At 41.5% G+C, this 22,222-nt stretch overlaps 1 protein-coding gene across 1 annotated transcript in view; it reads left to right on the forward strand.

Annotated features, from left to right (window-relative positions):
* Nucleotides 1-22,222, forward strand: part of Scp2 (sterol carrier protein 2) — a 107,991-nt gene that overhangs the window by 81,700 nt on the left and 4,069 nt on the right. Inside the window, exons 13-14 of the mRNA XM_010610350.2 lie at nt 11,889-11,991; nt 16,973-17,102. Coding sequence (XP_010608652.1) covers nt 11,889-11,991; nt 16,973-17,102 — 233 coding nt within the window. The remainder of the gene's footprint in view (nt 1-11,888; nt 11,992-16,972; nt 17,103-22,222) is intronic.

A 22,222-nucleotide genomic window follows, 5' to 3' on the forward strand; every position in this document is an offset into this window, starting at 1 on the left:
CGTGGAGTTTAGGCAGGGTCACTGTTTGGTTTCCTTTTCCACAGCTGGCTTCTCAGGCTAATGAGGTGGTTTAGAGAAAGCCACCAAATACGCGTGGCATCGGGTCTTTGCAAATGCATGTTTCTAAATCCTGCCAAGCCCTGTTGCTGCCAAAATTCTTTGTTTCTTGCTGACTTTTCTCCTCTCCTTCAAATGCCTATACTCTTTGAGGCTCCAGGTACCTTCTAGAATCCTGCAACTTCTTTGTCACCTGTCTGAGAAGGGCTCTTTCCTTTTCAAGGCCCAACTTTCTCCTTTGCATGCTTGTGTTTCCAGCCACTCTCTAACTTTATTCCACATATTACATATACCTGCTTTTGAATCTTTCCTCCCTCACTAGCTCTTTTCCTTCTGTCAGCAAACTATTCTTAAAAAACAAATTACTTCTCTGCTTGCTTTAATTATTCTCTTTCATGATGAGCCATTTTTGGGGGCCATCTTTGCTGAAATGCCTCAATCTGGTTTTTTACCTCACCCTTCAGGTCAGGTAAAGCTGCTCTGAATGAAATTGGATGTCCTTGTCTTTGTTTTACCTCCTTATTCTTTTTAGTTGTGCCTTAGGTGTTAATACTAATTGGCTCCTTTTTATCACCTGAAATTTTAGTAATTATTTAGTTATTTACTCATACCATTTATTCACAAGGAATATGAGATACACTTCTTTTACAGAATACCTTATATTCTTACCTTTTGCAAGCTCTTGGGTCTCTTCTGTCTTCTTATTTTTCTTGGCCCAGAATGTCATTTCTTTTGTAAAAAGTTTTTTCTTTTAGACCCATCTCAAGTATCATCTCCTTTTAAATATCCACAGCTCTTGGGTTTTATTGCAATTTTGGTTTGGTTGTATTGTAATGTTGCTTATTAACTATTAAGTGAAATACTTGAGGCCCAAGACTGAATTCCCCTGCCCTTAGAGTGGCTTCCACAGTGAGTAAATGTTTGTGGAACTGAGTTAGATAAAAGACACTGAATCTTAAGTTTGCTACTAAATCTGATTTGTTGATTCTGTACTGAGTCTGGCATCCCATCCAGTCCATACTTGGAGTCAAAAACACTTAGTAGAAGCTGAACTAGGAAGAGCCACCAGAGCCAGTGTGATTTGTATAACTTTCTCAGAATAGAAAGTTGAGAACTTTGGGCAACAGATTCTGTTTTAAATGTGGAAGTCTCATAGTTTAATTATTTTCTGGAGAATAAATCTTTGGGAGAAAGAGTTGCTCATGTTTCCTAGGGTTGATTATTTCTGGAAAGACAGAAACTTGAAAAATATCCAGGTGACATTAATGACTAAAGGAGTTTGACTTGAAATGCACATTGCAGATATGATTGATAGGTTGAGTGATGAAACATCACTTTAAAAGCCAAATTAGGAAAATTTAATTCTGATGTTGCAAATAAAATAATTATAAGCTACCCATGGCATATAAACTGATTTGCTTACTCAATGAGCTAGCTTTTATGGAGCAACTACTGCATGCTTAGGCACCCCAGGTGTAATCCTGTAAGTATGTAGGGAGGATGGACATAACTTTTTTTCTAGTGCTATAGTTTACAGGAAGGTACATTTGAGGCCGGGTGTTGTGATGCACACAACAACATAACATAATTTCACCTAGTTGGGAGGCTGGGACAGGACCAAAAGTTCTAGGTCAGCCTGGGCATGACCCTGTCTAAAATAAAATTTAAAAGGGCAGGGGATGTAGCTCAGTGTTCCCTGGTTCAATCCCCCACTACTGAAAAACAGTAAAAGGTAAACATAAAAGAAGGTAAATTTTGAACTGAAATGATTAGGTGTGTCCAGCAAAAGGGTAGGGGAAAGGGCAGTCCAGGCCTATATGTATAAACATTTAGGGGAAGGAGATGAAAACAACTCTTAAGATGTGTTGTGTACCTGTTCCACCTCCCCACAAGAAATGTAATCATTATATACTGCAAACGTGTACTAATAGAAAAATAAAAACTTAAAGTAACCATAGAGCACACACACACAAATCTGTGGCCCCCCAGAAATTTCAGGGGTTGGGGGGTGGCAGAAAATACAAGGAAGTTTAGCAAGTAGTGCTGTGTGGGCAGGTGGAAGTTATTTCAGGTGGGCCTGGGTGGAAGGCAGTACTGCATGGGCAATGGTAACAGTGCAGCTTGGTCTCAGAGCACTTCAAATGCTATGCTCAGGAGTCAGGAATTTGTCTCGTAGAATATGGGTTTATCAGAGGATCCTGTGGTTGGTTATATTATATATTCGCTCTACCCATCTGGTGTTTCTTTGAGTTCAGTGGAGAGGACGGAGGCCTGAATGCCTAGAAGGCTGTTGCAGTAGTGTGGAGAATTATTTGTGCTGCAACAGGGTCTTGAAAGTGAAGGGAAGAGGTCATAGTTAAGAACTGTGATGACTGTGTTTGATGTACGGTTAAAGTTTTCTTTAATTAGGCCAGTTTTGAACACAAGTGTCGGCTTTGATTAAAACAACCTCTTGATCTTTTTATGTAAGTAGAAAGCTTTTGTGATGCAGACAGAATAAATCTGCATTCTGTACTGGATTAGAGGGAAACTATTTCTAAAACTCAGTTTTATTACCTATTTCTTTTTTAAAAAGTAAGGTTTAATTTGCATACAGCAAAATGTACCTTTTTAGTATATATCTGCAAGTTTTGGCATACATAGTTGTATAACTACCACTGAAGTCAAGGTATTGAATAATTCTACCACCCCTCCCCTAATTCAGCTGTTGTTCCTACTCCTTCACCTCTGGCATCCACTCATCTATTTTCTGCTCTTGTGGTTTCCCCTTTCCTTTTTCTTTTTTTGCAAGGCAGGTGTTGTGCCACTGAGCTACATCCCCAGCCCTAGTTTTCCCTTTTCATGAATGACATGTGAGTGAAGTCAGTAAGCCTTTGAGGGTGACTTCAGCACAGGCCTTTGAGAATCATCCACTTTATTGTATATAGTATTGGTAATTTGTTACTTTTTATTGCTCAGTAGTATTCCATTGTTTGGATTTACTGCACTTTGTTTATTCATTCAATCAAGGGGGTTTTGAATAGTTGAGCTGCTTCAGTTTTTTTTTTAAATTGGAAGCTAGGGTTGAACGTTTGAAAGTTAGAGGTAGGAATTGCTCGTATGTAATGATTACAACTGTGTGCCTGCCCATAAACAAGGACTTGAAGGAGCCATATGGAAAAATGAATATAGCAGTTTTATTGGAGCAATGGCATTAAAGGTGATTAGCTTTTTCCTTTTCTGGATTTCCATTCAGTTAGAACTTTGCCTTTTGATATAATTTCAAGCATACATGGGAAAAATGTGCAAGAATATAGTACAAGGAGCTCTCATAAACCTTGGGCCTAGATTTATCAGTTTTGACATTTTCCCCATTAGTTTTGTTACTTTTTCTCTACATATATTTATATCTATATGTATATTTCATGACTATTTGAGAGAAAGTTGGAGGCATTATGCTCATTTACCCTTAAAGATTTTTGTGTGCATTGGTAAGAACAAGGACATTCTCTTAAAAACCACATTAGTTATCAAAATAAGACAATTTAACACTCATACCACACTGTATAATATTTAATCTAAAGAACATACTTCCAGTTCAACAGTTGTTTCAAGACTAAGCTTTATGTTTTTTTTTCTCCCTGTCCAGAAGAAATCCCTGAATGCACTTAGCTGCTGTATCTCTTTAATATCCTTTAATCTGAAACAATTCTTCAGCCATTTTTTACATTTCTTGACCTTGGTTGTTTTGAAAGGTACAGGTACATTCATTAAGAGTGAAATGTCCCTGGGTTTCTATTTGTTAGATGTTTCCCTGTAATGAGTCTCAGGTTAAGTGATGTTGTATCCTCAGTACATCATATCCTGCGGTGCATGGTGTTGCTTGACCTATACTGATAATGTTAGCTTTGATTACTTGATTAATGGCATCTACCATGTTTTCCTCTGAAAACTTTCTGGACTTCTTTTTCCTTCTTGTAGTTAATGAGTAAGTTGTGGTGAAATGCTTTGCCCTATCACATCTTCACCTGTTACCCATTCATTTTAGCATCCATTGATGATAGTCTAACTTCATCATCTATTATGTGGGTTTTTTGGTTGTTGTTGCTTTATTTATTTATTTAGCCAGGGTTTAACTATATAGTTCATGCTGGCCTTGAACTCACTATGTAGCCCAAAGCTGGCCTCAAACTCAAAGCAGTCCTCCTGCCTCAGCACCCCAAGTGCTGGAATTACAGGTGTGTGCCACCACACCTGGCTGCTAGTATGTTTATTAACTGCATTCACCAGCAATGAAGACCTTTCTCTCCTATTCTGTTTTTACATTTATCCATATATACTACATGAAATCATGGATTCTTATTTTACTCAATGGATTATAACCCATTCGGATAAATCATCTTGATGCTTAGAATGCCGCTGACTTGGATAGTGAGAACCTTATGCCCCTGAACTGAATCATACATCCCTGTGAATCTTTTCAGTAGTATTTCCCTACTTTCTGGATCATTTTGTACTTTCCATGCTCCCTCCCTGGGATCAGTTGTTTCTCCAAGGAGCCGTGGTTCTCTTTAATGGAGAATGATATTTAGAAACCATTGTGTGGCCTCTAGCTCTGTGCTCACAGTTAACTACTTTTAGGCCTTCTCAGCAGGCACAGGGACACACACACACACACACACACACACACACACACGTGCATTTAGTTTTGTTTTAAAGTACCTCTTTAAGGAACAATGCAGTGATTTTTTTGTTACTTCCATCCGTCTGTCTCCATGCTTATATAACCATAAATTTGTCTGCAGTTAAAATAGAGTTTATATAAGTAATTGGATACCACTTGTAGGTGACATCTTTTTAGTGTTTTATAGATTAAAATCATCAGAAAGGCAGTTTGATCGGGGGATAGTATACTATTGACTTTTCGATCATACTGCATGTTTTGAGCATGTTAACCTTCCCCTCACTGAAACTGTTTAGGGAATCAGAAAACTAATAGAAAATACCTGCCACTCATTGAAATTGTTTAGTAAACTTGTTGATTTTTAAATTTCCCAGTGCACCATTCTTCTTTCCAATATCTGTAGTTTATGTCACTGGTTAAATGTTCAAAAATGATTTTATTTATTAAATTATAGATATCACTTATGGGTTTAGACAAAATGAACTTGAATTTTTAGTACAGAATAGGATACATATCTAACTTTTCTAAGCTCAGAACTTGGCTAAGGAACATCCGATTGTACTTGCTTTCTTATCACTAGGAGGCTTCATTTTTTGCCTTTCAAATCCCAGGTCTTGGGACTGTGTATCTGTTGGTGTAGGCCGACGTGCCTACTCTGAGGTCAAGGTGACATGTTGGTTGTGAACTTCGCTCCTATGTATTTATGTGCATTGCATAACTGATTGCCAGTTAACTGGTGGGTTTGGGAATGAATAATTAAAATGTTGGCTTTTGTATTCCTCTCAGACACTAAGAAGAGTCCAACAAAATGATTTTAAACAACTCTATTGAGAAATAATTGACATGCCAAACAACTCAGCCATTCTAAGTGTATACTCAGTGGTTTATAGAATATCACAGAGTCGTGCAGTCATTATCATAATCAATTTTAGAACATTTTCATCTCCCCCAAGCAAACTGCATACCCAGTAGCAGTCATTCCCTAGCTGCTGCTCCTTGTACTCTCTGGCAGCCAGCCACTCATCTAGTTCTGTCTGTGGATTTGCCTATGCTGGGCTTTCCGGGTAATGTGTGGTCGTACATGAGTGGCTTCTTTCACTTAACAAAATGCTTTCAAGGTGAATCCCTTTTAAGCTGAATAATATCCGTTTATATGAAAGTTCCCATTTCTCCACATCCTTGTTGCTTGTCACTGTCTTTTTTGTTTTAGCAGATCCTAGTGGGTGTGAAGTGATAACCTCATTGTGATTTTGACTTACATTTCCTCAATACCTTTGTTCAAGTGCTTATTAACCACTCATATCATCTTTGGAGAAATGTCCATTTTAAAATTAGGTTATTTGCTTATTTATTGTTGAGTTGTAGGCGTTCTTTAACAACCACTTTTTTGAGGGCCTGATGTAGGCCAGGCCCACAGCAGTTGCTTCACTTTTTTTTTTTTCCTGTGCTGGGGACCAAACTCAGGACCTTGTGCGTGCTAGACAAATGCTCTATCACTGAACTATGTACCCAGTCCCACTTCATTGTGTAATCCTCATAAAAACTCCTCCAAAGGCTTTATATCCTGTGGGTTGATGGGATGGGTGATAAGAGTTAAAAGTTTATCTAAAAAAAAGTCTGATGCGTAGGAATTGATTGTCCCAGTTCAGAGTTCCTGTTTGTTGATTACTCTGTGTTGTCAGTCTTTGCTATTGTTGAAGAGGAGCCCGTGCAAGCCTTATAGTGAAATCTGGGGAGGAATCTAGAGGGAATTCACATGCCAACTAGGTTATTCTGCTGGCTAATCTTCAAGGTCCTTTTGAACATTTTACACATTAGATTTATTCCAAGAAATTTATATCTGAACTCTTTCTGTGGAAAGAACTTTTTTTTTTCTTTTTAACTTGTGGTAGTGGGAATTGAACCTACCGCCTTCCCATTGAGCTATATCCTTAACTGTTCTATTTTTTATTTTAAGCCAAGGTCTTGCTAAATGACTAAATTGCCCAGGCTGGTCTAGAGCTTGCAATTCTTCTGCCTTAGCTCTCAGAGTACTGTGATTATAGACATGGGCCACCATTCTTGGCTGGAAAGAGCTTTGTAAAGAAATCATGAGTGGGCCAGGGATTTAGCTCAGCTGTTCGGTGGCCTGCCTTGCAAGCGCAAGTACCCGAGTTCAATCTCCGGTACCAAAAAGAAAAAAAAAGAAATCATGAGTAAACCAGGTACAGTAGCATGTGCCTATAGTCCTAGCACTCAGAAGGCTATTGAAGGAGAATCACTGGAATCCAGAAATTTGAGGACAGCCTGGGCAACAAAATGAGGTCTTGTTTCAAAGACAAAAAAAAAATATCTTTTTGTGATTGTGTTAATCTCTTTTTTAAAATTTAAATTTTTATGTTCAGTTTCCCCTTGAGCAGGACACACATGAAATACAGCAGTAAATTGTAAGGAAAGATTTTCAGGGAATATAGCGCTTTATACACACTTTTTTCCTAAACCAGGTGAAGAATTGGTTAATCAAGAACTTCATGAGTTTTTCAAAGCAAGCAAGCAAGGTAAAGAGACATCTGTGACCTTTGGGGACACATTAGGACTCTGGGACCTTTGGGACATGAGAAATCAAGATATTTTGTACACCAAAAAGTGCTACTCATATTAATTATTATTTTATCTTATACATTTAAGAAGTGGCAAGTTAGGAGATGGGCACAAAGATGATAAAGGTTAAAACTGGATCATTAATAAAATGGTGGGTTTGTGGTTTATGGAGGAGACCTTGTTGTGACTACTTGGTTTTAGATCACTCATCAGGATTTAGGAAGGGAGAATTCAGTGCAATTTCAGTTTGTTAGTCACTGTAGACTAAATGCTTGTTGTGAGTTGGAAACTGGGGATACAAAGCATTTTGATGTTCATGTTAAAATATGATATCTGATCTTGAGAAGTAGACCTTGAGAAGAGTTTTCTGGATTAAGTCTTGAAGGATGAAACAGAGTTTGCCAAGACAGGAGTGATCAGCCCCAGAGCTGCCCTACTGCTTCAGTTCCACTCCTAGTTCATGTTAATGTGATTCCTCCAGCAGGCTCACTTTTCAGCCTTTTACACTTTCCATGCCCACCCTTTTGCTCTCATTCTGCTGATTTCTTTGCCTGATGTCTTGTGAGCAAATAGAAGACTAAGCCTAAGTTCCTACATCATTGCTGTCAAGACTGATAGATTTCCATCTATCTGATCCCTTCTTTCCGGATCTCCTTGTTGTAGATCCTGTGTCCTGTAATCTTCTTAAGACTTCTCTCTTTCCAACTCTTTTCCTGGCTCATTACCATCATCAGGCATACATGCTCTGATACATTAATCTTCAAACCAAACCAAGCCCTCCTTAAAATTCTGACGTGTGCAACAACATGAGTGAACCTCAGGGACATTATATTAAGTGATATATAAGCAAGTCACAAAAAGGCAAGTATTGTATGGTTCCATTTTAATGGACATAATCAGAGTAGACACCATCATAGAGACAAACAGAACGGTGGTTGCCAGGGTTGGGGTGGGCCGGGAGTTTAGTGGGTACAGAGTTTCAGTTTTCCAAGATGAAAATGGTTATAGAGATGGATGTTGGTAATGGTTGCACAACATTGTGAATATATTTAATAGTACTCAACTGTATACTTAAAATGGCTAGGATGCAAATTTTATAATACATATGTATAGTATAAATTTTAACATAATTACAAAATTAGAAAAGAGGTGGAGAAGTTACAGGTCTCTTGTACACCCAATCCAGAAGGAATGCTACATTTCTTAAAGAGATTAGGCGAGGATGTCATTTTTATCCCATTCCAAAAGAACCCAAATAAACTTCCTTGCTACCAGAGTCCCCTCTCTCCCAGCCCATACTATTTCACTCTTCCTCTGAGAGAAAAGTCTCCAAAGGGCCACACTGTCTCTGTCTCCTCTCCTGTTTTCTCTTTAGTGGACTGTCATTGACCTCCACCTTCCAGCACTGGGCACTGTCTTTGTCAAGGTTATCTGTAATCCGCGGTGTTGCCAAACCCAGTAGACGCTGAACTTCTTGGCAGCGTGTGATGTAGTTTACACCTCGCTCCAGCACTTTCTTCCCTTTGGGCTTCTCTGACAGCATGCAAAGTGCTTCCCAAGTTTCTGCCCGAGTGAGTCCCCACTGGCTGTAGCTTCCCCTTCTGTCTCAGACCTCTGTCTAACAGGATTCCAAAGGGCACTGTTCAGGGCTGTGCTTTTCTGTGATTCCCGTATAGTCCATTCCTGGGGGTTTCTGCACTTTGATTGTGCTGATCATTCTGTTTCCTCTCCAATTAGACTTCTGCTTTGAGCTCCAGGCTCTCACATCCAGCTTCCTTCTTGTTTCACTCACATTTATGCTGACTCTGCCTGACTCAGAATGCTGGTCCCGTCTTCTCCCGCTGCGTTCTTCCTTGTCACAGGAAAGAGCAGTGCTGTCCCTTGTTACTCACAAACATCTGAATCCACCTTGCTGTTTCCTCACCTCTTTTCATCCCCCTCACTCCCAGCAACAAAGCCTGTGGATTCTGTTTCTATTTTGAATCCACTTCCTCTATCTAGACCACTCTACCAGCCTCGGAACTAAGTCCCCTCTCCTGTGCCTCCTCCCCAAATCATTCTCTACACTGTCATAAGAATAATCACAAGTCAAACTTTTTCCCTGCTACCATTTCTGTAGCTTCCCAGACTGATTCCTGACTTGGTTTGCCTGAATGATCTGGTCACTCCTGCCTGTCCTCCAATTTCATTTCATGTCCTTCTCTCCCACCAACTGTGTTCTAATGACCTTTGTCTTATTCTACTTTCTTTTGATCTGCCAAGCACTTTCCTCCCTCAGATCTTGGCGGTTTCCTCTTTGAACAGCTAGCTCCCCTTCTTCCTCTAATGGGGTATTAGCTTAATTTACCTGCGCAAGAAATCATTCCATGACTGTCTTACATAGTTTCTTCTTGTTATTTATACCCCAACACTTGCTACAATCTGCCATTTTTGTGTGTATGAGCTTCTTTTTCTTCTCCAGTGGAAGAATGGAAGCCCAGTGAGGGGATAAGTCTGACTGTATGCTCAGGGACAGTTGGCAGTACAGCAGACAGTCACTAGATGTTTCTGCAGTGATACAAACAGGGAAAGGAATGGAAAGGGAGAAGTGGATTGTGTCAGAGGTCAGAAGAGCTGTCTAGCAGCCTAGGGGCCCCCCTCTTCTCAGACCCTGGGGTTTCTGTGCACACCTGACACCCACGGGCCATGCACTCTTCAGGGTGCCTTCACATAGTTCGTGGCCTCTTCTGCAAAGTTGTGGGCACTCTCCACCTTTGCCCTTGGATGAAGCAACTGTACCTGCAGATGAAGCAACCTTCTCAGCATTACATCCCCTGTGAGGGGAGGAAACCCTCAGACGCTGTACCTTTGTGTGTGAGGGCTCTCTCTGTACCTTTTGCCATATCAGGGCCACTTATCAGTGCTTATCTGTGGTTGTTTCCTAACTACCAAACAACTTGGTAAATGCCCATGTCCTGTTGCAGGTAAAGGTAAATCTCAAGTCCATTCTGCTTGCTTCCCACTCCTTTATAACCCTGTTTTGCTTATCATCATCTCTTGCTTAGACTGGTGCAATAGCCTCTTAGCCGATCTCCCTTTTCCCCCACTTTCCCCAAGTCCATTTTCCATCTGGCAGCCGGTTGTGAAATATGTAAATTGGATTATGCTCTACTGTTCTCGTTATCCTTAAACCAGAAACTATTCTGTGAGTGATTTTGGTGCTGAGGTCGCAGGGCCTCATGTGTGCTGAGTAAGGGCCGTACCATTGAGCTGCCTCCCCGACCCTAAAACTGAAACTTCTGACCATCATAAAGGCCCTCACCAGGTGCCCATGTGTTTCTCTGACATGACTTTCTCCTCTGCTCCAGCCAAACTGGCCTTATATTTACCTTAATTACCTGCTAGTTTCTACTTTAATTCCTAGGGGTTTTCAGGCTAGAATTGTTTCCCCGCCTAAATCTTTGTAGGCCTGCCTCATTTACACAGCTTGAGACTAACTTAAATATCACCTCCCCAGACAGACCTTCCGGGGGTCTAAAATACACTGAGAAGGCTGGAGTGTGTCGCCCTGGTAGAGCACTTGCCTCATGCAGCAAGCCGTACAATTCCCAACCCCCATCAGTCAGTCAGTCAAACAGTGTATCTAACACACATAAAATATTCTGTCTCTTTCTCTTTAGCCTGTTTATTTTCTCTGTAGTAACTATATTCTTTATTTTTCTTATTGTCTCTGCTAGCATCTTTGAGGCATGATCATAATATATATACAGTGAGCGTTTAAATAAACTTTATTACAGTGGAGGTCACATTGCCAGAAAACACCCCCCCACTTCAAATATACTCGTCCCTTCTTTTTTTTTAATGAGTTTCTTGTACAAAGTGTGATTGGAAATATTGTGAATGATTTTCCAGTTGAATCACATTGCCAGAAAACACCCCCCCACTTCAAATATACTCGTCCCTTCTTTTTTTTTTAATGAGTTTCTTGTACAAAGTGTGATTGGAAATATTGTGAATGATTTTCCAGTTGCCATCCATTGGAAAGGCAGGCTCCTAGAAACACGACGCAGTGTCCTCATCCTCCTCCTCATGCACTGGCTCTGGTACCAGTGACTTGTGGATTTTCCCCAAAGTCAAAATGACCATGAAAGGTAAACATTTGAATTTGTTCAGAACATTGACTCAGCCACAACAGTGCAAATAAGGACATGAAAGAAGACTTCCAGAACTGCTTGAAAAAGTGGCAAGAATAATAGGATAAATGTGTTCAAAGTGAGGGAAAGTATTTTGAGGAGGATTATTGGCAAAGTGTCTTTTACTAATTAAAAAAAAATATTCCCTATATTTTTCAATTATACCTCATAAGTTTCATAAAGGTAGCTTCTTTGGTTGACTGTATTTTCAAGAATACTAACACCTAACAAGCACTCAGTAACTGGTGAAAAATTGGGAAGAAAAGCTTGTGTTATATATGCTTGCTAGGGATTTTAGATAAAAGTTGCTACATCACTATTTTTAGGACTCTTGAAAACGCTGTTTAAAAAAATAGGAAAACATAGTATCTGTAGTGTCTGTGACACCGTAACTTGAAGTTGATCTTTTCCCCCAGTTCTTTCAGAATGAATCAGATCGAGGCTGCTCCAACCAGCTCTACCGGGGATGGATTTAAGGCACACCTTGTCTTCAAGGAGATTGAGAAGAAACTTGAAGAGGTGAGATTTGTATAAAATATTGTGGGAAGACCCTAGGCCAGAGGAAGCACACATAGGTTTCTACAATCACCATGTAGTTGCTCAAGTTGAAAATTACACCACATTGTCAGGTACTGAATGTGTTTTAGATTTCTCAGTGTCTATTGATAAGAATACACTTAAGGAACGCACAGATCTCCAGATTTGAGTTAGACAGCCAAAATAAATATTGTATAAAATTGTCATTCTTTTCTTAGTTCTGTTTGTCAGAGAGATAGTCATTATAGACAAAGTTGGTATGTAAAGGGGTTCTCATTCCCTCCCAAATTAAAAAGATTTTATTTAGAATCATTCCAAAGAATAATATTAGATGTGCCTTTAAATGTGTTGATATCAACATTTTAAAAAGAAATAATTTGTATTTGATTTTTAAAAGTAATTACTTTGTTTTTTGTTTTTGTTTTATGGGTCTCACTATGTAGTTGAGACTGCCCTGGAACTCACTATGTAGCCTAGGCTGGTCTCAAACTCACAGCGATCCTCCTGCCTCAGCCTCCTGAGTGCTGGGATTATGGGCATGAGCCACCTGCCTGGCTGGATTTGATTTTTTTAAAGGAGTTTTTAACTTGTTATTTTGTTGTGGTAAAATATAATGGTAATTAAATAAATTTTACACTATACAGAAACACATAAAATAAAATTTTAAGTATCTCCTGCATTCTGCCATTTAGAGTTCACTAAAATGTTAACAATGGTGAACCTTCTTTCTGTCATTTCTTTCTGTATCTAAATTTACAGTTTTATGTAACTCAGATCATACACATGGAGTTTTTTATTAAACTATATATGCAGATTATTTTTATGTATAAGAATTGGTTCTTGATAGATAATAATCATACTAAAGCAATCGAATAGCAACTCCAAAAAGGGAGTTACTATCCTAGACAAAATTATTTACCTCATTGTTTCAATTCGATTTAAGACCAAGGCAGCATTGTGCCATGCTCTTAGTTCAAATTGCCTATCTGATAAAGTGATCAGAGTGTCCTGAAATAAACAAAAGGACTCAGAGCATTTACACTTTGTCTTTCATGCCAAAAGTCAAAGAGTGAAAAGCAAACATGGGGCATATTTCCTAATTATGGTAGGACTTCTTAAACTGTGGGTGACAGCCGCTGATGTACCCTTGGAAAGGACAGCACTTTCAGGATTGTCGCAAGAATCTGCGAGGCTAGGCTAACGCGTGGGGGTGGGTCAGCACTGGCATCAGGCCACGGGACTGTCTTGCTGCTTTCTTGCAGACACACACCTGCACGAGGCTACCTGACTTACCACTGCTGTTTGCTCCTTACAGTGCATTCCTTGGCTATAGCTATAAATCCCTACCATCCTTTTCAGTGCATGGTGTGCATGACACAGATGTGTCATAATTTATTTAACTAGCTAGCTGTCTATCATGAATATTTTGCCTGTAAAACAATGCTGCAATAAATTTCTGTTTGCATTTAAGTACTTGTGCTAGGATCAACTTAGCTTAGAGAATAAGAAAGAATTTTTGTGTTGATAGATATATATATTTTGCATTTTAATTGTTTGCCAGACTCCCCACTAGAAAGGCTGAGCTTGATTTTTTTTTTTTTTTACTTTTTTTCAACCTTCGGCTGTTTTAAAAAAAAAATTAAGTTGTCTGGGATATGACCATAGGGCATTCTTTGAATAATTCATTACTGTTTTTATTTTGCAGCGTGCTTTCAGTTTTGTAAATGTATGCCTCTTTCTCCTTGCTCCCATTTTTAATTCTTTTCTCCTCCATAACCTTACCCCCACCAATCTTATTCCCTTTTTTCTTTCCTCCTTCCCACGATTGTCAGTTTTCTATATCTGCAGCACTAGAAAGTGAAAGTCTTGGATTCTTTTGTCAATTCATACATTTTCTGCATTAACAAAGGCAGCCTGGCAAGAGATTTTATTTCCACTGTTGTCTTTGTTAGCAGTACTCCATTGCCCTTTGAAATCGGTCTTAATTTTTGTCCCTACTAAGTTTACGACAGGACCTACTCCTTGACCTTTTTGCCTACTCAGAAAGAAGTACTTTTCTTCCATAAGGAGGCATTTAGGACTTTCTTAGTACTCAGGATCTCCAGTTTCACAATTCCATTTTCTTTTCCTTTTTAACTCTCTCCTCACGAATTTCCTTACCCACTCATGCCCACTTGAAGTGAACATGTTTTATTCACTGGTGGGTGTGATTTTGTAAGAGGACCAGTTGGTTCTCGGAAGTAATGACAAGTGTAAATTAATCTACATCTGTCTTAAGTAGGTGGGAGGATAGTGGACGATTGCAGGAATTTCTCTTCAAGCGCACAGATGGGATTTCTGAAGGTTGGCTGGTGTTCTCCTGCTCTGACGGGTTGGTACCTGCTCATAGCTGTATTCCTGAGGCATTTTGCAAGCAGGTAGTATGGATACACCTGGAGAGGCTCATCCATGCAGTGCTGGCCCCGAGGAGTGCTGGCTCCTGGGTGGCCTAGCACACCATCCTCGTTAACCTGTCACTATGAGGTGTCTCCACAGAATCTTAAAGAGAAAAGATTTTGAGGACTGTGGAGAAGATTTTGAACTTTCTTTTTTAACTCTTTCTGTGGCAGCAGATACTGTTCTGTGGATGCACTCCAGTTTGAAGTATTGATGTAACCTCCGGTTGTGGTGTGGTACAGTCAGATGGAAAGAGCATTGCATTTGAAAGTTCAAATTACCTTATGGCTTATTAGCCATAAATCCTTGTTCCTCATGGACTCGAGTAAGAAGAGAGATCTGGAAAAATTTTTCCAGAAAAGAAAGTAGCTTCTTGAACAAGAAACATGGGTGCATGTATCTCCCTGAGGCAGAGAAGCCTCCCCAGGAGAATTAGCCTGTGTGCTGAGCTTGGGTGGGAACAGAGAGGAAGAGGTGTGCTGGGTGAGGTGTGGAGGCAAAAGAAAACCTAGCACAGCATGCATGCATTCAAATTGATCAGTATCACTGGAGCATAAAGCCTGAGAAGGTGGCTAGAGATGAGAACAGAGAAGTGCCTTTTAGATCACGAAGATTCTCGAATGCTGTGTGAAGACACACTTCATCCTGTGGACTGTGTATGAAATTCAGGTGTGAAAAGGATAGTCACAAGCTTTTCTGTTTTGTTTTGTTTTCTTTGGTACTGGGGATCGAACTCGGGTCCTTGTGCTTTCACCAGCTTTTGTTTTGGTGTGTGGTTCTGGGGATTGGCCTTGCACACGTGAGGGAGAGGCAGCCGTCCTACCATTGGGCTACACTCCTAACCAGTCTGAAGGGTCCTTAACCTTTCCGAGCCTCAGTTGCCATTTCTACTTAATGAGGTGATATTAATGCCTCCCCAGTTGTTTATGGGACTTTATGAAAATTAAGAGAATTACATGTATAAAAGTGTTTGAAAACTTTAAAGCCTTCCCCCAAATTATTGTTTATAATTTTTCCTGAAGTCAACTGAAAACAATCTGAATGAGCTCTTTTAAGGAAAACCAAAATAAGATAATTTCTTTTGCATTTAAAAAACATGGCGCCTTGCAAGCACAAGGACCCGAGTGATATGGAGAATTTGGAGCCTTCATTCATTGCTGCTGAAATTGGTTGTTGTTTGTTTGTTTGTTTGTCTGTAGACAGGGTCTTGCTATGTTCAGGCTGGCCTTGAATTCACTATGTAGCCCAGGCTGGCCTCCAATGCATGGCAGTCCTCCTGCCCCACCCCCCCAATTACTGGGATTACAGGGATGGACCACCACAGATTGTTACATAGTATACCCACTTTACAAAAGTTTGGTAATCCCAGCACTCAGGGAGGCTGAGACAGGAGGATTGCTCTGAGTTTGAGACCAGCCTGAGCTACATAGTGAGTTCCAGGTCAGTCTCAACCACATAGTGAGACCCTGTCTCAAAAACAAAAACAAAAACACAAAAACGATGAAATTTACACCCAATATGATTTTCTTTGGAAAAATTAGGAAAATTGTGAATGATTTGTATTTTTTGCTTATCAACATTTTCTACTCACTCCACTGTGAAATGTGCTTCTTCTCTAGAGAAAAATGCTTTTTATTAAAATTACCACGCTGCTTTTAATTCTTTTAAGCAAGATGTGCGAACTGCTGTCGCCCTTTGACCCTTTGATCAGCCGCCTAGCCTGCTGCTCCCAAGGTGCCTGTGCTCAGTCACGGGGGTTGCAGAGTGTTGCTGTCATTTACTTTTCCGAGTTCAGCTTCCAGACCCTTGGCGCCTAGAACAGTGTCTGGCTTAGGAAGTGTTCCAGGGAGGAAAGGTGAAGCTAAGTGGGGGTGAAGGGCAAAAGAAAAGAGGAAGGGAGGGAAGAGGGACCCCCCCCCGCAGACATGATTCAGGTTTTGCTCTCAGTATTAGGCCAGTTTCGTCCCTGACAGGCAGACGTAAGTGGTGGATGGTGTGTTCCTTGTGTAATTCTTTTTATTAATATAGAGAATGATTTGACAGCGCACCCACCCCAAATAAAAAACTTGGACCTCAGAACCACTTAACTGTAAGTTCTAATTATGTCTCCATAATAAATATAGTTTTATTTTGCCAATTTCTCATCTCCAAAGTTCTAAACATTGGAGTGCAAAAAAGAAGGGATGAGTTAGGAATTCTTTTTACATTTGGAGTGGTCAGAGTGAATCTGTCCCAAATTTCCTGAGACAAAGGAAGGCTGTTGGAGCTGCATTCCACCACCCCCATGTTTCCTTTCCTTCTACTTACTGGTAGCATCCAAAAGGCCATTTTAACGGAAGATCTGGCAGGTGTGGGAACTGTTGCCCGGTTGCCTTTCTGCTTTCTGGGTAAAAGATCCTAAGGGAGCTCGGGCACTTCCCTTTGGCCCAGCTGCTCCCATCATGTACCTGTTTAAACATTAATTTGTTTGAGAAGGAAGCCAGAGGACAGGACTCGGTGTAACTTCTAGTATTATTTTTGTTTCCAGGAAGGTGAGCAGTTTGTGAAGAAAATTGGTGGTATTTTTGCCTTCAAGGTGAAGGATGGCCCTGGGGGTAAGGAAGCCACGTGGGTCGTGGATGTGAAGAACGGCAAAGGATCGGTGCTTCCCAACTCAGGTCAGTGCAGTGGTGACTTAGTTTATGGAGCAGTGACAAGTTCGGAAAGGCTGTCAGCGGGAGAAATCGCAGTCTGCTTTTGGGTTCCCCAAAGGAGCAGCTTTAGGGGCACTAGGTCTTGTTAAAGACCCTCAGAAGTGAAGCTTTGGAAAGGAGAGCACAGAGCCACCTCCTCCCAAGGTCGGGAGGCCCCATTGTGGAGCTGCCAGCCTTAGGCTGTGGATCAGACAGACTCGCATGGGGTCTTGGCCTTGCCGCGCAGATTCTGACGCTGGACCAGTTATTAGCTTCTGAGCCGAGGGTTTCTTATCCGTTAAGTCGGTTGGTAAGTGGTACCTGCTTCATAGGCTGGAAGTCGGGAATGGAGGATTCTCTCCTATCCTGGAAACCACATGGTGCAGTGCAAGGTTATACAGCTTCACTGCCACTGCTTCTTCTCATCTTAATCTTTCTCGATCAGCTTTTGTTGTGATCACTGTCTCAGATCTGTTTTTGTCAGTCTCCAGTGACTGCCTCGCTAAATTCAGTGATTAATTCTAGCCCACGTGATGACACACTTGCAGGTTTTCCTCTTAACTTCCTGGCTGCTCCTTCTTGGCCTGTCTTGCCAATTTCTCATCTCCAAAGTTCTAACCGCTTGGAGTAGTTGTAAGGCTCAGTTCCATTTCATCCTTTGGGATCTCATCTACTTTCATGTTTAAAAATAACCTCTCCTCTGATGACTCCCGGATCTGTGTGCTCAGCAGGAGCACCTAAGTGAATATACGGAGCCTTCATTAACAGGTTTACTGCTAGGCTGCCTGTCTCGGGTGTTTGCTGCTGTTCTAACAGAGTGTCACCAACTGAATAAATTTTGGACAGAAGTTTATTTGGTTCATGGTTTTGGAGTCTGGGCTACATTTTGTGACAATTGTTTTATTGTATCATGGTGTAATGGAAGGGCAGGTAAGCTTTTGTGAGACAGAGAAAGAAAAAGAAAAGTAGGAGCTGAACTAAGCCTCATGGCTTAATCACCTTTTAAGGGTTTAAAGCCCTCCTCCCGTTTTTTGGTTGAGATAGGTTCTCCCTAAGTTGCCCAGGGTTGGCTTGAACTTGTGCTCCTCTTGCCTTAGCCTCCCAGAGTTCTGGCATTATAGGCATGTTTTACCACACCCAGCTCTTCCCTTTTTAATACTTTTACAAATGCAGTGAAATTGCAACATGAGTTTTAGAGAGAACGTTCAAATGATTGTCACACCTGATTGGTATCTTAAAGCCAAACTGTTTCTCCTCCTCCTCCCTGTAAGCATGCATTTCTCCTGCTGTCTTCTCTCTTCTCAGTAACTTGCCCCCATGTCCTGCTGGCTGCTCTTTTTCTCACACTTGACAGACTGGCCCAGCAAATCCTGTCCTCTACTGCTGGCTCCTGGTCTAAGCTGTTATCTTATTTTTGCAGTCTCCTTGCTTCTATCTGTGCCACCTGTGGGTCTTCTGCACACAGCAGCTGGAGTGATAATTTTAAAACTCAGAAGTTTTTTAACCTCCTCTACTCAAACTGTCCAGTGGCCATCAACTCATTCCACGTTCCTGTGGCTGCACTACATGATCTGTCTTACTACATCCTAGCTCACTTGACTGCAGCAACGCTGGCTTCCTTGCTATTGCTTAAATGTGGGGTGTTCTGTGTTCTCAGACTGAGGGCTTCTACTCTCTGTTCTCGCTGCTTAGGATTGTCTTCGTCCAGGTATCCTCATGGCTGGTTGCACATTTTTTGCTTTTTGCCCAAATGTCACCTCTCACGAGCTTTTCCCTAACCACCTCTAAGGATCACGTTATTATTACCATACCCTGTTGTCATTTCTGCCTTATTTTTCTCAATTGTATTTATCACCTTCTCATGTCCCATGTAAATTGTTTGCTTATTGTTCATCTCTCCCCTGTGTATTGTAACCTCCGTGGAAGCAGAGCTTTTTGTGAGTTAGGTTTGCTGCACTCCCAGTTCCTGGCCTAGTACTTGACACATGGCACTGAGCACATTTGAACAACAGACTGAATGAATGTCAAGTAGAAAATATTCAGTCAGAGGTTTCTCTTGCTGCCAAGGACATGGTATAATTTAAAAATATGATGAAGTGGGACCAGCTTTCAAAGAGCTTACTATGCATGAGAGGAACTTTGAAAGTCATTTCATACATAAGCAATCCGTTAAAGATTTTAAAGTAGAAAAGTGAAAGCCAGCTGTATTTCGAAGACGGACTAATGCATTGGACGCGATGGACTGGAAAGGTGGAGATGAGAGGCAGAAGCATTTGGTATATGGAGGTTGTGTGCGGAGTGAGCAGCTCAGGGCGGCAGTGCAGTGGCGCAGCCAGTTAGTTATTAGAAGGGAGATGCTGGTACCAGAGGTGGGACTGATGGAACCTGGAGGCTATGTAGAAGAAAGAGGTCACATCTCGGGATTGCTACATTACGGAGGACAGTCTCAGAGGAGAGGGTGACACCAGGAGCACAGGTGGAAGGAGGGCTGGCCTTGGGAAGGAGGGACGGAGGACTCTTTCTTTGCATTGATGGATAAGGGGGAGAGGTGGACAGAGCTCTTGGAATAGGATGTGGGGTGTGGAGGCAAGAGAAGTTAGCGTCAATACACACTGATGAATAGGCAGTCAGGGAGAGGTTAAGAAGGAGAAGCTGAGTAGCGGTGAGGGAGCCGGCTGGTGTAGTGTGGGAAGGTTGTGGCTTTGTTGTAAAGATTCCTGAATTAAGCAGATGACCCCCACCCCCTCCCGTGTGTTGGGCAGAAAAAAACCTTGCATCCTGTAAGCTGCTGCTCTAAGGAAGGAAAGCTAAAGCTTTGTCTAAATTTTCAGCTTTTAGAAAGAGCTTTGGGATTTACAGTAGTGCCAAGTTTTTAAACGACTGCAGGTTAATAGTTACTTAGGATTATATTCTGAAATTTCTAGACAGATGTTAAGGTGATTTAAAAAACTTTCTCCTTGTCCTTCTGTTTTGTGGCCAGTTGGTTATTTCATCAGGAAAGATTATCTGCTTATGGAAGGCTGTGGAATGATTTCAGAACAGTCTCGATCCCTGCGGAGAGACCTCCCGTGTGCTCTCTCCACATTAGGTACCATCCGAGACCCGAAGTGACCATACCCTGGAGCAGGGTAGTTTCTGCTGAAACCGACACCATTGGCAGTCGGGAGTGGTGTTGAAATGCGGACTAACCCTGTGAAAACCACCGCTGCAAATTGCCAGCTCCTTTTACCTCCACCAACAAGTGACCATTTGTTAAAGTTTAGCTATGTTAAAGCATCACTAACCTGCCCTACTTTGAACTGACTCCTTAGGAGAATTGCTGGCATGTACATAGTGTTAGGAGGTTTATGTACCATTAATGAAGTAATATTTACTTATTTACGTAAATGTGTTTCTCATTTGCTTCTCCTCTGAGAGCTTGGTGATGATTGATTGTATGCACGGTGAGATTAAGGACCTGTGGATTTGTGTTGCCTGGGTGCCTCGCAGTGTCTTCTCCATGAGTCCTGCCCTTCCCTCCTCTCCTTTGGAACAACTCACATAGCATATCACTAGGAAGCCAGCTTTGGATAGTTGAACATGACAAATTATTCCTTCATTTTGCCTCTCAGCACTGGAATTCTCAGCCCTGTCCTTTATGGGCGACAGGATCCAGAAAGCTTCAGGGCCCCCAGCCCCAGAGTACGCTTGACAGAACAGAGCCCCCTGGAGACACCCAAACTTGGCTTCAGATCTGGGCTCTGTCCCTGACAGGGGATAGACCTTCCTGGAGTTCAGTTGTCTTGTCTAGAAAATAGGTGAGAGTTAGCGCTACCCATGTTGTGGGGATTGCATGAGATGACAAGGAACATAAGGCACTTGTCCGTGCTCTGTAAGCCATTGCTCACTCCCAGTGCATGCATTAAATGCAAATTTTGCACGGACACAAAGGCTTGTCTGAGCCTCCTAAAGGACTTGGGGGACCGGGAAAGCACCCGGGATGTATTGGCGAAAGCCCTGCTAAAACTGAGATGAGCCATGTGCATGGGAGTCGGGAGTATGGGCTTTGGCAACGGGAATCTGCTGTGCAGTCTGAGGCAAGTTATTTGACCTCTCTGACTTTTATAGGTTGTTATAAAGAGCAGATGAGATGAGGTGTGTGAGGGGCTCGACACGAAAGCTCGATAAATGCTGGTACTACCACAGCAGCGGATTTCACTTCCCCAAGCCTCTCTTCAGTGACCGAGAGGCTTTCTTGGAATATTAGGGTCAGGACCAGCATCTCAGTTTGTCAGCTTTTCCCTCTCTCTCCTTTGATGTTATATATCTGCAATAGAACAGGATTTTCTAGACTTTAAATTCTCTTCATTTTTAAGGCTTTAGGTCTTTTTTTCCCTCATAATAAAAACTTTTGTTAGCAGCCAAAGCAGCATGACCATTGAGTCTGAGCCTTTTAAGGATGATCCTTGCGTTGTAGGACATGTAATAAAGACATTCTGTCTTTGTCTTGCTTGAGTATTTAGTAATAACTTGAGTTATTTAATAATATGCCACACTGCAGCAGCTTACCCTGGCTCTTTTGTTAAGGCACAGACTGAATAATTTATTGATTGTTCGTTATATGTGAAACTGTCTTAAAGGGTCCGGGGCACAGCAGTGAACAAGACTGTGAGGGGCCCTGCTTCCCTCAAGTTTTCATGTTGCAGAACTCCCAGGCCGTTACCAGAGTGCCCGTACAGTCCTCTGCCTAGTATTAGGTTGCTTGGCATCCTCACCAGCTCTGGGTTTTGCCACCTTTTAAAAACTTCCAGCCATTCGTTCTGGTAGGTGTGTGGCATCTCATTGTAGTTTTGAGGTTGGTTTCCCACTGACAGACCCTGCTGAAGTTAAGTAGCATTTCGTATGGTTTGGGCCACTTGGAGAGCCTCTTCTTGCCAGGCCTGCCTATGCCATTTCCCCAAGCTGGTAGTGGGTTAGCTAAGCTTTTCTGAGTAGTGGGAGTTCTATCTGTATTCTAGATACAGTTATCAGACAGTCCCTCTGTCTGCCACCTCCTTTGAAAATAGTTATATCGGCCACATGTGTTTGTGTGTGGTCTGTGGCTGCTTTGGCACTACACAGGCAGA

This window comes from Fukomys damarensis, unplaced genomic scaffold, assembly GCF_012274545.1.
Source record: "Fukomys damarensis isolate Sample0158 unplaced genomic scaffold, DMR_v1.0_HiC HiC_scaffold_23, whole genome shotgun sequence".
NCBI lineage: Eukaryota > Metazoa > Chordata > Mammalia > Rodentia > Bathyergidae > Fukomys > Fukomys damarensis.